The 16,929-nt window shown below is 53.1% G+C and overlaps 1 protein-coding gene across 5 annotated transcripts in view; it reads right to left on the minus strand.

The window, feature by feature from the left end:
* DAB2IP (DAB2 interacting protein) overlaps positions 1-16,929 on the minus strand; it is a 186,691-nt gene that overhangs the window by 95,225 nt on the left and 74,537 nt on the right. For 4 of the 5 annotated variants that reach the window (XM_032308607.1, XM_032308604.1, XM_032308611.1 and 1 more), the window contains exon 2: positions 7,658-7,761. In XM_032308607.1, the coding sequence (XP_032164498.1) occupies positions 7,658-7,761 (104 nt within the window). The other variant, XM_032308612.1, reaches the window with a different exon arrangement.

A 16,929-nucleotide genomic window follows, 5' to 3' on the forward strand; every position in this document is an offset into this window, starting at 1 on the left:
TGTTGGCCCTGCACAGACACCTCTTGACCCTTGGGGGCCACGCTGGCTGGAGGCAGGGCCAAGACCAGATGAGGCAGGGAGATGCGGAGCCCCAGGTTCTAATGCCAGCACTGTCCCCAATTCGCTATGTGACCTGGGACAAGGCACCTTCCCTCTCTGAGCCTCAGTGTTCTCATCTATAAAATGGAGAGAACAGCAGCATGGTTGGCAGAGCCTGGGCTGGTGCTGTGGGCCAGGCTCTGCAAGGACTTCATCACTGTCCAAATGGCCAGGGGCTGGCAGAGCTGGGATGAGAACCCACGTCAGTGGGACTTTCAGCCCAGGCTCTGACCACCACCTGCCACTACCAAAAGACCAGTTTTGCTCCCTTCTGAAGTCCTGGCGAGAATGGAACAGGACACTGCAAACCAGGGAAGAATGGCCACGATGGAGAGTCTGCTGGCCGGCTTGGCAGACAGCGGTCCTCAGGAAGGCCGGCCTCAGCCTGCGCCTCTGCTCCTGCTGGAAGGCTGCATTTGCCCCAGGCCTTGACCCGCTACAATGGCCCTAATTAGGATCCTCTTTCCTGGGTCCCCCAGCTCTCCGGCCAACCTCGGTCCAGTCGGCTCAGCCACCAGCGCCAGGCCCAGCTGACCATAAGTGCTCCTTGATTTGAGTTCTTCCTTCCACCCAGTGGTGAGCTTTGTGGCAAGTAGTTCAGTTCAGCTGGGCCCCAGCAGCCCTGGGCGGGGCACACAAACCCCTGGGACTTCCAACCCTCCTCTGGGCGTGGTTGTCCAGGCGGCCACTCGTTGCCCTCTGCTGCCCCCAACTGGTGGGAGGTGGCCCTGCACACACACCTCTGGCTCCCTGGATCCATACTCAGGACCTGGGATCTTGGTCCCAGGTATCATTATCCTTAGGTATCATTTTACCCACCTCCACCTCCTGGTGCCTGGGCCGAGCCCTAGAGGCTCTGCCAAAGGCAATGTCGCACTGGGGCAGCAGATGATGGGTGGGGTGGCAGTCTGTCTGACTACCTGAGGATTTGGGGGAAGGGGTCTGGAGGGAGTGAGCCCCACCCACCAGAATGGGGGACAGAATGGGAGCCTGAATGTCTCCCCTTTGCCAGGCACCGGACCCTCACAGCCACTCTGTGAGTAAGGGGCTCCTGTGCCCATGTACAGATGGGGAAACAGAGACTCAGAGTCAGGCAATGATACCATTATTAATGGGGCCAACAACCTCCAAGCCCTACCAAATATCACAGCCCGCTCAGGGCTCCAGGCCTGACTTCAGGTTCAGGAGGTTCCAAACAGTCCCGAGTCCGACATCCCCGACTTGAAGAGCATCTCGGCCCACCCCGGCTGCCCTGGCCAGCTCTTTGTGTCTGGGTTTTCTGTGACACTGTCCCCAGTCCCTGCATTCCCGCTGCAGGTAAGGAGTCTCTCCCTGTGGATGGTGGACACAGACCAAAATGATAATAATTTTCCTTTTGCGTCTGAACAGCTTAATAACAATTAGAACAGTTTAATAACAGAATGGCAGAGGTAGAGGAAGGATCTCCCCATCACCCTCTCATCTGGGGAACACTTGCCAGACGCTGGGCTGGGAGACCAGCTCACAGGGCACCATGGAGCAGGATATTGTTGAGGAGAGGCAGGGGCACCCATCTGTGGGACCCTGATTTGGGTCCAGTGCCACGGTCCCATCACAGTCAACCACGGCTGCACATCTGACCTCCCCACGCCAGCTGGGGGCCCACAGACATAGATGTGTCCCACGTGAACGCACGTTTGATGTGGGCCAAGGGCAGCCAGGAGTGGAGGAGCGAGTGAGCCCCGACAGGCATTCCAGGCAAGCCTCCCCTCTCTGGGCCTTTGTTTTGAAGCATGTGCAATGACCGTGTTAGCTCATCTGATCTGTGACCCTGACCAGCTTTCCAGCCCACTCCTCACCCAAGGCCTCCTGGAGTCGCCCTCGCAGAGAAGGGGCACTCACAGACCCAGAGAGGCAGCCCCAGAGGTGGCAGTGTGCTGGTACGTGGGCAGGAGCCTTCCCTTCAGCCTCTCCTCCCAGGAAACCTGATGGAGGCAGGGAGAAGGTCTCAACTGCAGGGGAGAGAGGGCTGGAGAGAGCAAAGCTAAACGCTAAAGAGCGCTAAACGGAGGGAACGGCAAGACCTGGGCTCAGTTCCAGGCCCAGATATGCTGTGTGGCTTCGGGAAAGGACCCTCCCCTCTCTGAGCTTCAGTCCTTCCTCTGTCCAAGGAAGGCTTCATGATCATTTCCAACAAACAGCCCTCAAGGGTGGGGTGGAAGGGGTGCCTCCCAGGCCTTCAAGGTTCTGTCCACGTGCCTGTTACTATGGGTGTGACAGGAAGACAGCTGACCTGTGGGGAAGGTGCAGAGAAGCTGCAGGAGTGGGAAGGGGGCGAGGGGCTGGGGAATCCTGAAGTCGACACCCCAGAGATCCGCTGGCTCCACTCTGACCCAGCGTCTCCGGGGCTCCTATGTCCCGCAGGGAAAGTTCAGAGCCTTCACTCACTCCCTTTCCTCCCCAAGCACCTCCCTCCCCACTTCAAGCCTCCAACTCACCCAACACTCTAATCCCCCGGGGCCATTGGCTTATTCCTATTGGCTTCTGTCTCTCCCAGCTGGGATACACTCTTCTCCCTTTGTTGATGACAAACTCCTACACATCCCTCAAAGCTCAGCATCTCTGAGCCTCCCTAGGATGCCTCTAGGAATTCTTCCCTGCCCTTCCTAGCCAACAGCGACTGCCCCTGGTTCTGGGTGCCCACAGCACCCCAGCTACACCTCCATCACAGCTCCAGGACCCACGAGCGTGCGCACGAAGGAGCATCCAGTAGAAGTGGGCGATTGAAAGGAATGAAGACCCCCTTCTAGAAGCATCTGCAATCAACCCGGCACGGAGTTTATCTGCAGCTTCCGCCAACCCCCTGGGCCTTCCCCTCCCTGACACGTCTCCTTCTCCATCTTGCAAAAAATAGCCCTGAGACCTAATTTCAGCTAAACCTTCAAACACGATTCTCCACTTTCAACTTCCCGAGGAGGAATCAATTGGCTGTCAAGTTTCCCAGAGCCTCTGCCACCTCCCACACCCTAGCCTTGCCAGCTCTCCTCAAGGTCGAAGGGAGGGGGTGGGGGCGGAGGAGGGAGAGGGGAAGGACCCAGCCTACACCAGGGGAAGTTGGGTCTGGGGAAGGTGGTGGGCTGAGGGGACCTGTGGAGAGACCAGGAACCGTCACCACGGCTTTCCCCCCAAATCAAACCATGACTTCCCAACACGGGGTGGCCGGTGACAGGGGCAGCACACCGCTATGCTAAGGGTGCCTGGGCTTCGGAAAGGGAGATGGGCCCACGCGGAGCCTCTGGACTCTGCCTGACAGTCTGTGCCGATACGGGGCCCCCCGGGCTTGCCGCCTGCCTGCCCTCTCTGCCCCTCTCTCCTTTCCAGGATTCCCTACTGGTCCAGAGAAAACAGATCTGGGTTTGAATCTTGGCCTCAGCATCTCTTTGGAGCCCGAGAGCTGACAGCCCAAGATGGGCAGGAGGTCCATTTGGTCACCTACTTCCAGTTTCCTTTCCCATCCTGCCCTCATCCGGGGTCCTCCACAGCCCTCAGGGCACACACGAGCCCCCCAGCTCCATGGGGTCCTAGTGGCCCACTCCCAGCTGGACAGTGAGCTTGCACAAGCCTAGGCCCGCCCAGGCTCTAGTCTTCATGGAGGAAGTCAAGATGATATACAACACAACATGTTGCTTCTTCATTGAACTACTGGTTGCAAAGGGGCACTTCTGTAAGAGGTGGTGACATCTGTCATCCGGGTTTCAGATGGCAGCGAAGACACCAGTTATTCAAATATATCCTGTGCAGTCTCCCCTGTCTCCTCCAGGCAAAACCATGTTCCCCAAGCTCCCTCGGGGGGCTGCACAGAGCAGCAGTCAGATGTGACTTGTCGGAGCGCCTATGAGAAAGTGTAAGCCAGGGTAGGGGGAGAGGGTGGGCTTTGGGCCCTTCACAGGGTCTGGGTACAAAAGTGTCCCCAACACTCAAGCCAGGCACACTGCCCACCCTCCCCCAAACACCCTGTCCTCCGCTTTCCATCCTGACTCTCCCTAGATCTGTACTGTTCTAAAGCCAAAGAGGCAAACACAATTCCAAAGACAGCGGTGGATTTTTTGTATTAAGTGTCTACTGTGGGTCAAACTTGGGTCTGTAGGCACCAGGCCTCGCGAAGGTCCACCACAGTCCTCCAAGGAAGGGTGGACATTCCACACTTGACTGATAAGGACACAAAGCTCAGAGAGGCTGAGTGACTGATGAGGTCACAGAAGAGCCAGGATTCGAACACAGATCCCTACCTCTGAGCTCACCAACACCTCCGAACCGAACCGTGAGCACCAGCCCAGGATAGAAACTCATACCCCTTGCGGCGCCTGGTGGCTCAGTCAGTTAAGCGTCCGACTCTTGATTTTGGCTCAGATCATGATCTCACGGTTGTGGGATCGAGCCCCGTTTCAGGCTCTGCTCTCAGTGGAGTCTATTTGAAATTCTCTCTCCCTCTGTCTCCCTCTCCCTCTGTCCCTCCCCACTGCTCACATGCATGCTTTCTCTAATAAATAAATAAATCTTAAAAAAAAAAAAAAAAAAGGAAAGAATCTCCCATCTCTTTCCTTAACTGCCGCACACAGAAAAGGACCAAAGTGCACAGAGAAGGACACAATACGCGAGCGTCCACCAGTACTGGCACCCACGCCTGACTCCTTCCCTCGGAGCGGTGTGACAAGGGGCAAACGACTTCATGTCCCTCAACCTCAGTCCCCTCATCTGTGCAATGGAGCTGCTCGTGGTCCCTCCCCTCGGGGCTGTGGGACGATGACTCCTGGGCCTGGGGGCTCAGAGGGCTGCGGCTGGCTCTGCCCACATGTGGGCTCCGCACCAGGACACAGAGCGAAGAGGCCACTGCAGGGAAGACGACAAGGCTACCCAACAGTTAAAGACCTGCAAGCGACAGCCACATCAAGGTGGGATGGTGCCTCTATCGGAGCAGCCAAACAAGGGGACACAGGAAAAAGGCCACACTGAGAGGCTCCGGGAGGGCGCGGGGGAAACAGCTCTCCTCCCCACATCACGCTCGCCCTCTGCCGTCAGACAGGCTGGGTCCCAGTCTTGGCTCCACCATTTATTAGCATTTGGGGCTTGGCTGAGTGACTTCCCCTCCCTGAGCCTCAATTTTCTTGACTGTGAAATGGGGTGATCAAAGTGTCAGCTTCAGGGCTGTCTCGAGGATTGAAAGAGATCACAAATGTGAGACCGGAAGCACAGGGCAGGTGGCCATGTTATTATTAGTCAGTGTTCCCTCAGGCCCCTGAAGGCTCGGCCCCAGTGGCTGTAGCCCCCAAGGGCCTGGGGAAGGCAGGACCCGGCCTCAGCTGCGGTTGACCCAGGTCACCCAGGTGTCAGCGTCCTGGCCCTCCCTGCAAGCTGGAGACCCTCTCCCAGGGGCCCCCCCTCGCCACACCCAGGGGAGGGACCCTGAACGCACTCTCTCGGCCGGGGCTTCCCTTGCCTCCTTGTGGCCCAAGGTTGATTCAGAGCCTGAAGTTCTCAACCACCACCTGGGGATGCTTGTGAAAATGCAGATATCCAGGTTCTGCCCCGGGCCCCCTGCTCTGAGATCTTGAAGGGGCCTAAAAACGTATTTTGCAAGCATTTCTATGGCACACAGACAGGTGGGACAATCAGTTGCCCTGGGGACACACCCATCCCTTAGCCTGGCACTTGATGCTCCACCTAAGCCAGACTCCGCCCAGCTTCCCAGCTTCACCCCCTACCCTGTCCTCTACCCCCCTCAACTCCAGTCCCACTAAACATTTCGCCGGTCCACAAACGCATCCATTTCTCGCGTGCCTCTGTGCCTTTGCAACTGCTGTTCCCCCTACCTGGAACTCCCTCTCTCACTGTCCCTGACTATCCAGATTCCACTGACCCTTCAAGTCGCAGCTCAAAAGTCAGCCTCTGGGGTGCCTGGGTGGCTCAGTTGGTTAAGCGACTGCCTTCAGCTCAAGTAATAATCCTGGAGTCCAGGGATCAAATCCCGCATTGGGCTCCCTGCTTATCAGAGAGCCTGCTTCTCCCTTTGACCCTCCCCCCCCATGCTCTCTCTCTAATAAATAAGTCAAATAAATAAATAAATAAATAAAATCTTAAAAAAAATAAGTCAGCCTCTGGGGGACACCCTTCCCAATGCACAGGGAATAGCTAGTCATTCTTAACTCACCTGGAACCCTGATATCACACACCATGATAGCCGGGCCTGTGCCCTCTCTGTTCCCTCCACCCAAAACCCTCTTCCCCCTGCTCCCTGTAGGACTGGCTCCTTATCCACTGGGCTTCAGCACAAATACCACCTCTCGATCACACCACCTCCAGGAAGCCCTCCTGTTTTCCTCTATCACAGCAGCATGCTTTTCATCACAGTACATAACCTGAACATCAGAATGTAAGCCCATAAGTTCAGGAACTTTGTCTACCTGGTGCTCTTGTGGCCAGCTCCTCCCACTGCGCCCCACTCCCAAGAATGGGGCCTAGCAGGACGCCTGGGTGGCTCAGTGGGTTAAGCTGCTGCCTTCAGCCCAGGTCACGATCCCAGGATCCTGGGATCAAGTCCCGCATCAGGCTCTTTGCTTGGTGGGGAGCCTGCTTCTCTCTCTGCCTCTGCCTGCCTCTCTGCCTGCTTGTGCGCTCTCTCTCTCTGTCTCTGACAAATAAATAAATAAATAAATAAATAAAATCATTCTTAAAAAAGGGGTCTGGCACATAGCTGGCAGGCCACAAAACTGCTGAATGAATGGACGGATGAGCTCACGATCAAACATCCAGCTCCGCTACAGGCCATGAGCCCCCAGGAGAAGAGAAGCCGTGGTGGCTTCTACTCTCCCAACTCTACTCCTCCTCCAGGGGCTGACGGAGCTCCGGACAGAGGAGCACATGGTAACATGCTGAACGGAGAAGAAAAGGCGTGTGAAACCATAAGTGCTGGGCAAGGACACAGAGAGTCAGGCATCAAGGGTCACCGCGTTCTATCTCCGCAAAGTTGTTCAGGTTTGTAAGAAAAAGGTGTGTGCCGTGGGCCTATGAGAATCAACAGCTGAAGTATGTATGTTGTGTTTTGTCAATTCCAAGACATCATCAGTTTTAAGATACAGCATTCTTTTATGTCTCTCCAAGAAAGAAAAAAACACAGCAATGAAATTGTGACACACCGTGGGCTGTATGTAACATGAGAGAGATATTCCCATGTAAAAATGAAAACCGTCCTAAGAGTTGAGAAAGCGTGGTGCGCGCATGCACAGGGGAGGCTGGGTTTATCTGGCCTCGAACGACTCTCTCTCTCTCCCCCCGCCAGCTTGCTCCGGGCCCCACAGCTGCAGGGCTGTCTGTCCTCTGTGTCTGCCCCCTCCCTCACAGGATGGGACCCCCACGTGGCCCGCAGGCTGAGCCACCGAGAGTGGGAGCAGCTGAGCGATCGGATACCTAGAACGAGGGAGGCTGGATGCTCTCCCGGTCCGTGAGGCTCCAGGAAGGGGGCCCGCGGGGTCGCAGAGCAGCACCCCAGGCCAGGTGGCGGTGGTGACGCAGAGATAGTTACCGTGACCCGGAACGGCGTAGCGGCCGAGGGCTCCATGCTGGGGCTCTTCTCTGACAGGCTGCCGGGCAGACTGCGCCGGGAGCCTGGCCTTTCCTGGGGTGACTCTGTCAACAGAGGGAGAGAGGGGGTGAGGACGGACATACAAGGCCACTCAGTCAGGCCCTCCTGTCATTCCCCAACCTGGCCAGGGCAGCAGACAAGTGGTCCCCATAAAATGGTATAGTCACTGTGGAAAGTAGTTTGGCGGCTCCCCCAGAAAGTGAAAGACAGAATGACTGCATGACCCAGGAATTCCGCTCCCAGATATATACCCAAAGCCTTGAAAACAGGGACACAGACACATACGCAGACTTGTATGCAAATGTGCAGAACAGTGTTATTCCTAACAGCCAAAGGCAGAAGCAAGCCAACCACGCATCCACAGGTGAACGGATGCATGGGGTGTGGGAGGTCCATACCACGGAATGTGGCTCCCACATAAAAAGGAACAGAAGTTCTGATACACGCCGCAATATGGACAAACCTTGATAATAAGCGGAGTGACAAAAGCCAGACACAAATATTGTAGGAGTCCACTTACACAAAACACCTCTTAAGCAAACTCCTAGAGATGGAAAGCAGACTAGAGGTGACCAGAGACTGAGCGCGGAGGGTACGGCTTAATGATAAGAGTTTCTGTTTGGAGTGATGGGAAGGAGAGGGAAACGGACAGTGCTGATGGTCTCACTGCACGTAATATACAGCACCTGAATATACTTAATGCCGTTAAATTGTACACTTAAAATGATGAAAATGGCAATTTTTATGTAATATGTATATGTATCTCAATTTTTCTTTTTAAAGATTTTATTTATTTATTTGAGAGGGCAGGGGAGAGCACAGAGGAAGAGAAAGAGGGAGAAGCAGACTCCCCGCTGAGCAAAGAGCCAGACGTGGGGCTCAATCCCAGGACCCTGAGATCACGATCCAAGCTGAAGGCGGATGCCCAACCAACTGAACCACCCAGGCATCCTACCCCATTTTTTTTTTAAAGGTCTCCTAAAACCTGCACTTCAAATCATATATCTTGTGACGTAAGGAGCTGCCTGTTACTAGAGGTATACAAGTAGTCCCTACAAACACAAGAATCCGTGATCTCTGGCTTCCAATTCGGACCTTCTTTTCCAGAGGCCTTACACTTGATGGCAGTGCAGGGCTGGCGTTTCCAGGATCAAGGGTAGCAGCCTCCGGGTTGTTTAGTGCAGCCACAGGGGGCCCAGGGCAGCCACAGCTTCCCATGATTCAAGAGAAGCTGGAAATCTGAGGTTTTTTAAATATAAAAGATTCTGATTTTTAAATGGTGATGGCTCATTTAAAACTTAGGGCCATGACCTGAGCATGTCTGTTCAAAATCTCCCAGGTCAGTGCAAGGCATCCGCTTTCCTGGCTGGCTGTTCCCCACACCAGGCTCGCCATGCTCAGCTCCAGGTGCCCCTTTCCCAAGACTCCTCCCCACAGAGGACTCCGGCTCATCCCACCCTGCAGGCCCCAGAGAGAGACCCTTGGAGACCCTTGCGCACCTCACTGTGGGCCCCCTTCTGGGTCCTACAGCAACAGCCAGGCCAAGCCAATCTATGTTCTCATCTTGCACCCAGTGCATGGGTCTGCATGTCTGTGTGTGTATCCCCCCTCTGCTTGACCGTGGGACTCCTAAGGCCCACGCCCATGCCTGCACCTCCATGTCCCCAGTGCCCTGTGTGGAGCCTGGCACGTGGGGGTGCTCAGGGAAAGTCTGTTGGTTCGCAAGGAAGAATAAGGACAGGGCAGAGATTTCCCTGGTTTGCACGCACACAGGCGCCATCGGGTGCACTCTCACTCCACACACGCGCACGGCCACAACAATGCGTGTACGTACCCACACAGACTCATCCCCTGGGACACGTCCACGTGAGGACAGGTGGACGTGTGCACATACACAGGACAGATGACAGTGAGCAGCAGGCTTTCCCAGAAGGGAGAAGGGGCTATTGGGGACAACGTCTACACCTTCCAGTCCATTCCCTCGTTACAGTCAGATTGGGCAGGGGTCTTCAGACATGTGGAAGGCCAGAGCCCATCACCCCCCAAGGAAGGGCGCCAGTACCAAGCCCTGGCCGATGGCCCAGCAGGCAATGCCACCCTGGGCCTGGGGGAGGTGGGCCACCCACAGGGATGGGTCTGAGCACTGCTGACCTAAGGCAGACCTAAGGCAAGGAAGGGTCGATACCAGGTCCAGATGTGCACCAGGCAGCCTGGAGTCACCTCCTCCAGGAAAGCTTCCTCCACTCGGTTCCTCCTCAGCCCAGTGACTACAATCTCTGAGGGCCTCGGTGTCTCCCTCGTGGTGCTTCCTGCTGAGAACCTTCCTCCCTCCTCCACGGTCCCAGCCAGTCACACTCTAGGAGACGCCCACTCTTTCTGGAGGTTTCCCTAGGAAATCTCCTGTGCTCCCCAGTCTACCTTCACCTCCCCCCACAGCACCTCCCCCCCCATCGCCTGCACCTGCGTGTCCACCTTAACTGCTGTGTCCTACCCACACGTGAGGCACTGTCGTCAGCCTCCAGAAGCCCCTCGGGAACATCCATCCCTTCCCAACACACACACACACAGTTACAGCTCCATGGCCTCTTCCTGGGCACATGGGCCGTCGTGGCTCCAAGCAAGACATGCACAGAGTCCCCTGTAGGGCTCAAGGAGCCAAAAAGGCTGCCTCCCTTCTGAGAGTGATGTCCCCGACAACCTGGACAGAATACCACCTCTTGCCTCCCGGGCCAGGAGGTTCTCAGGGCTTGCTTGAGCCAACCACCCATTTTACAGATGAGAAAGCTGAGCGCAGAGGCAAGGAACTTGGTCCCTTAGCCCCTAACCCAATAGGTCTAGAGCAAAGACTCTCTCAGGTGCTCCCAAAATAACCTTAAACTTCATTTCAGAAGCCTTGGCCATGCCCACTCCCTGTCAGAAGGTAGAAATGCAGCTGAGGGCTGCAGGACAGGACAGGACAGGATAGGACAGGAGTCAGCTCTCCCTCCTGCAGAGTGGCCTGACCTCGCAAGCCTCCCGGCCCTCCAGAGGACACTGAAGGGGACTTTCGTACCTTTCCAGGTAGCTTCCACTGGGCCCAGCCCCATTCTCCACTTTTCTCCACCCTGCCTTCTGCTCCAGGGGACCCACCAACCGAGCTTCTGGGTCCCCCAACTCCTATGGGGTTAGGCCAGGGGGAGGGAGGCCCTGGCGGGGAGATCAGGGGAGGGACAGTGGCCCAGGCTGGCTGGCTGCCTCCCTCCACTGATGGCCCCAGCTACTATCAAGATGAGCCTGTCTCCTGAGCTCTTGCTTGCCTCCCCTCCCTAAGCCTCAGTAGATCACCCCCAGTTATCATGAGCTCTGGGGTCCCGCCCTCCTCTCCGTGAGTCCCCATTCCCGTTCACACTTCCAGTCATCCTAGCGTAAGTGCCATGTGCTTCTCGCTGGACCCTGACTGATGCTCCAGGCGGGATCCCAACTGCCCAAGCCCCGGCCCCCGCTTGTAGAGGGATGGGGAGGCCAGGCCAGGAAAGCAGCCATGTCGTACACCCGGTCCTCAGGGGCAGGGTCTGGGCCAGCCCGAGCCGGGCTCTCTCTCGATCCCTCACCCCAAATGGCTTTCCCGAGCCTGCCCCAGGCTCGAAACCCCAAGTTAAAAACCTCGTGGACCACTGAGTTCGGAGCCAGCATCTCTCTACCTTCTCTTCATGACCATTTCTCCTGGGGGGTCTTTTTAGACATTTTTTTCCCTAGTTCTCCCCCGCATAAAACTTTAACACCACATATCCAGTAGCTATCTTTCTGTATCGTACGTATACTGGGCTTCGTACAGAAAAAGAGTGAGAACTTTTTTGCCCCCTCCCTTCCAAGAACCAATTTTTCCCCCCACTTTGGACAGTATCACTCCCCACTAAGAAGGCAAGTTCTGGACCCATTCATATAGTCCCCACATAACAACTTGGACAGCTACGGTCAGTTCCATTTTCCAGATAGAGAGACTGAGCTTGCAGGGGCAAAAATGACTTCCTCTAAAGTTCCTCCTGGTAGGAAGTGAGAGTACGTGCTGAAGCTCCTTAAACTGTCCCCCTAAACCCACACTGAGACCCCCCAGAAGGCTGACATTGCCAGGAGCCGGGGGCAGGGGGAGGAGCGCAAGGCTGTCACTAGGAGACAGGATTCAACCTGGCCTTTGCTGTGTGACTCCAGGCTGGCCCCTTTCCGTCTCTGAGCTCCTGATTTATCAGCAATCCAATGAGTCAGGGAAGGTTAGAGCAGTGACAATCTCCATTCTCAGCCACCAAAACAAGAGCAAAGACAAAAAAACAAACCCTCTTTATTTTACACTGGCAAAGAATATAGAAAGTTGACCGTCTGCCCCCATCCTAATTCTGCCTACAATGAGCCTGACCCTTGACAAAAACATAGATGCCTCTGACTTTTGATTTAGCAGACTTTCTTTTTAATCTGGGGAAGCAGACACTGGGAGGCTCAGGTCCTGTGCTCCCCAAAGGTCTAAGCAACACAGCTGGTACAGAATCCCCGACAGGGTAAGTGACCTAACACTGTGCAGCATGAAGCTGGCATCCCTAGACCTTGGAGCACTGGTCCAGGAGTCTTCCCTCAGCTCTGACTCCCACTGTGACCTCCACATGACCTCAGGGCTCCCAACCTGCAAAACCAGGCCACAGGACAAGCAGATCCTCGACCCCCTTTCCACCATGAGGTCAAGAGAATCTCCATTTTACCAGGAAAGCCAGGCTGTCTTCCCATTCCTGGAAGCCACAGCCAGAGAAATGCATTTTAACCTTGATGTGTTTGCAAAAAATAAATAAAATAAAATCGGTTTCATTCAAATGCTGCTGGCTTGGTTGCCATGGATACCACCTAATCATGAAGGATGACTGTTACTTGTTCCCATGGAAACACGAAGGCCCGAGGAACATCCTGTAATTTCAGACAAGACACCAAATTTCAGTTGTCGGGTTGCACTGCCCAGATCTTAATGCTTAAAAACAGGGAGAGGCAGCAACCTCTAATATTGGTGTCAGGAGAAAAGAAGTCAGCACGAGTACAGAAAAAGGAGACAGGAGACAGGGGGATATGTGTGTGCTGGACCTCAACGGTGACCAGGAAAATGCAAATTAAAACTACCAGATACCATTTCACACCATTCAGACATGCAAAAATAAAAAAGAACAGTGACCCCAAATGCTGACAGGGACGTACGGCACTCTTTCATCCCTGCTGGTGGAGTGGAACGGGTCTGAAGAACAGTTAGACAAGAGCTAGTGGAAACTGACACACGCACACGCTCTAGGACCAGAACTCCCTCCTCCACGTCCAATCTAGAACTGCTTCATCCTCGCACAAGGAGATCCGCCCCCAGATGTCTCCTGCCACACTGTTTGTAGCAGCAAAATGTTGGGAGCAATCTAAGTGTCCACCAGTACGGGAATGGATGATCTCACCCCAGGGCAGTCATTTGGTGGGATACGACAGAGCAAGGAAGAAGGTATGATTAAGGGGGTTCGGTTCACGTGGCACACAGTGACACTACGAAGGACCTGGTTCTGTAAGATCCACATGAAGCACACCCAGAAACATGGCATTGAGTGAAAAAAAGTATGCCGTCCAAGGAAATGGAGCATAATCCACTTTTACACATTTTTGTGCCAATGTTCACAACATGCTTAATAGCCAAAAACCAGAAACAGTCAAAATTGTCCTTCAATAGGTGAACGGTGAAACTGTGGTCCATCCACCGTGTATGAGGCGGAAAATAGCCCCCCCAAAGAAGTCCACAATTTTTCCTAATGCCCAGAGCCTGTGGATATGTTACCTTACATGGGGACTCTGCAGACAGGATCAAGGGTAAGGAAGTGGGTGTTTATCCCGCATTATCCAGGGGAAATAGTCTTAAATGAGGAAGAGGAAGCAGAAGGGCGCAACAATGGAAGAGGCAGGAGACATTCTAAGCATGGAAGGAACGACTGAAGAAGAGATCGCAAACGGAGAAATGTGGGTGACTACTATCTTGAAACTGGGAACATGCTTCCGCTAACAGCCAGCAAGAAAAGGGGGCCTCCGTTCTACAACCACAGGGAACAGAGTTCAGCCAATGAAATGGATTTTTCCCTAGAGCCTTCCGAAAAGAACTCAACCTGTTAACATCTCAATTTTAGTGCTGCAAGACCCATGACCCATGGAAAACTTCTGACCTACAGAACTGTCCGATGGCAGCTCTGTGTTGTATGAGCTGTTCAATATTTTTTAAGTTTATTTATTTTTCTTTTTAAGGAAGCTCTGCACTCAACGTGGGGCTTGAACCCACGACCTTGAGATGAAGAGTCATATGCTCTTCTGACTAAGCCAGTCAGATAGACCTAAGCTGCTAAATTTTCATTTGTTGTGGCAGCAACAGGAAATAAACACACATACCATGAAATGCTACACAACAATAAAAAAAAAGAATGCACTATTGATTGACTTCCACAGCTTGGGTGGATCTCAAGGGCATTATGTTGGGGTGGGGGAGCAAGTAGCAAAAGGCCACATGGAGTATGATTCCATTGATATGGCGTTCTTAAAGTGGCAAAGTTCTAGAGATGGAAAACAGAATAGCGGTTGCCAGGGGTTAGGGATGGTGGTGAGAGTGGGGCATGTCAGATGGTGTGGCTATAAAGGGGCAGCACGAGAGCTCTTTGTATTGATAGAGTCTTTGTGTCTTGATGGTGGTGGTGGTTACGTGAATGTACACATGTGATAAAATGGCACAAAACTGGGGCACCTAGGTGTCTCCGTCACTAAGCATCTGCCTTTAGCTCAAATCATGATCCTAGGGTCCTGGGATCAAGCCCCATATCAGGCTCTCTGCTCAGCGGGAAGCCTGCTTCTCCCTCTCCCACTCCTCCTGCTTGTGTTCCCTCTCTTGCTGTCACTCTCTCTCTCTCTAATATATAAATAATCTTTTTTTTAAAAAGGCACGGAATCATACATACACAGGTACCAGGTTGCAGAAAAGGAGAGAAAAGAGTGGATGACAGCATCCCCTGGCACCCAGAATCCAACCCGGCATTCACAGACGTGCCACGTTTATTCTCCTTTTGGACATACAGAATCTTCTAGGGTACGAGCCTCAGATAAGTTTACCGGGTTAAAGTGAGACAAAACAAGGCCACGTCATAATTTTGCCTAAGCAAGTGGCCAAAGTCAAGTCACTGTGCCTCCCACAAAATACCAAACACCCTCCTGAGTTGGCTAAAATGACATCTGCTGCTTCCCTACAATGACAGCTTTATCTTCGTGCTTGCCTCCTCTCCCTAAAGACATGTGTGGAGATCCCTCATCATAAAATCACCCCACATTCTCACAGCAGCCCAGCTAGAGTGAACCTCACTTCCTTAGGCTTCCCCCCAAAGCACCCCCATCAAAGCCCAAATCCTATAGCAGGTATTTTTTTCCACCATATTCATAAAGACTGAGATGTCCTGTGGTTCCCGGTGGTGTATGTTCTCCCTCGCTGGCATAATAAAAAATAAATTCACCCTGTCTAACTAGAGGCGTGCTCCCCCGTGGGTTTATGGCTGGAGGGCATCGATGCTGGAGGGGATCACAATATAGTCACATTGCGACGTAACTATCAGGGGAGCCAGGTGAAGGGTGCAGGGAGACCTCCCTGTACTCTTTTTGCAACTGCTTATGTATCCGTGATGATTTCAAAATGGAAAGGTAATAAACAGCCTATTTGAAATACATGGAATCATACCTGTGTGTAAATAATTGAGATTTTCCATCCCAAGAAACTAACTGCAGAAATGGATTGGTATCCCGTGTTACCTAATAGAGGAGTTAGCAATCTAGAGCTAAGAGGCCCAGAAATATAACCCTCACCACACAGGCTTACCCTAGACGCCTTAGGCTGAAGTACATTTGTTGTCTATGTGATTAAACCGATACACTGTTTTACCTTCTGTGTGTGTGTGTGTGTGTGTGTGCACAAGCTCATATAGAAAAAAAATCATCAATAGTTCTCGAAACATTTATCATCAGACGTTCTCGTTGAAGAAAGGGATGGGCTAGGGGCGGACAGAGATGACCGCACTGTTTACTGAATGAAGAATAATTGAGACAACCAAAAACTAACAGAAAAATTACAATATAAATAGGTGGTATGAGAATTCAGCATGATTGTGCCCCCTGAACACATAGGAGAGGAGGAGGAAAAAAAAAAAAAAGTCAGAAAATGAAACCAATAAATCAGAAACGGCAGCCCAAATTACCAGATGGCTACAGAGAGTGAATCAGGAAAAGTTCAAAAAGTGGACCTAGTAACAAATCAGTGGGTGAGGGAACATAGCCCCCCATCCTGGAGGGCCAAAAGACTGGTTCCCGCCATCCCCCCTGCCTACCCCCACCACGGGAGTAGCCAGGTAAACAGCAGGATGAGCCAAAGGTAAAATCACCATGGCAACGGGCCATGGAATCTTCACACTGTTAGAACTTTCCAGACGCAGCAGTCCAACTATGATGGCTCTGTGTCTATCTTTGTGTGTGTTAATGAAGCACATCCGTACTCTTATTATCTGCTCATAACCGTGAGCTAAATAAAGAGTGAGTTTGCCAAAATATTGCACTGATAAGTTGGTAGGTCTCCTGCCTCCCACTGGGTACTTTTTCCAGTTCAGTTCTTGGTCATCTGTCTTTGGGAGAAGGGGGACAGGTGTTCCTTAGAAGTGACTGAACCTTACCCACCGGCGGTAGGCAGAATAATGGGCCCCAAAGAGACCAGGTCTCAATCCCTCGAACCTCTGAAGAGGTCATCTGTGTGGTGAAAGGGACTTTGCAGACAAGATGAAATCAAGAGCCCTGAGATGGGAAGTTTACATTGGATGACCTCGTGGACCCAACATAATCCCAAGAAGGAGACAGGAGGGTTGGAGAAGGCAGAGCTGGTGCTGTGGTGAAGGGAGCAAGGGGGCCGGGGGCCATGGGTCAAAGACTTCTAGAAGCCAGGAAAGTCCAGGAGACTGAGCCTCCCCTGGAGCCTCCACGAGGAATAGTGTCCTGCTGACACCTTGATTCTAGCCCAGGGACACAGGTTTCAGACTCTTGACCTCCAGAACTGTAAAATAATAAATCTGTGTTGTGTTAAGACAAGGAATTTATGGTCATTTGTTACAGTAGCAACAGGAAACCTATACAGCCCCTGATAAAAGCACAACGGACTCTAA

The sequence above is a fragment of the Mustela erminea genome, chromosome 12, assembly GCF_009829155.1.
Source record: "Mustela erminea isolate mMusErm1 chromosome 12, mMusErm1.Pri, whole genome shotgun sequence".
NCBI classification, from domain to species: Eukaryota; Metazoa; Chordata; class Mammalia; order Carnivora; family Mustelidae; genus Mustela; species Mustela erminea.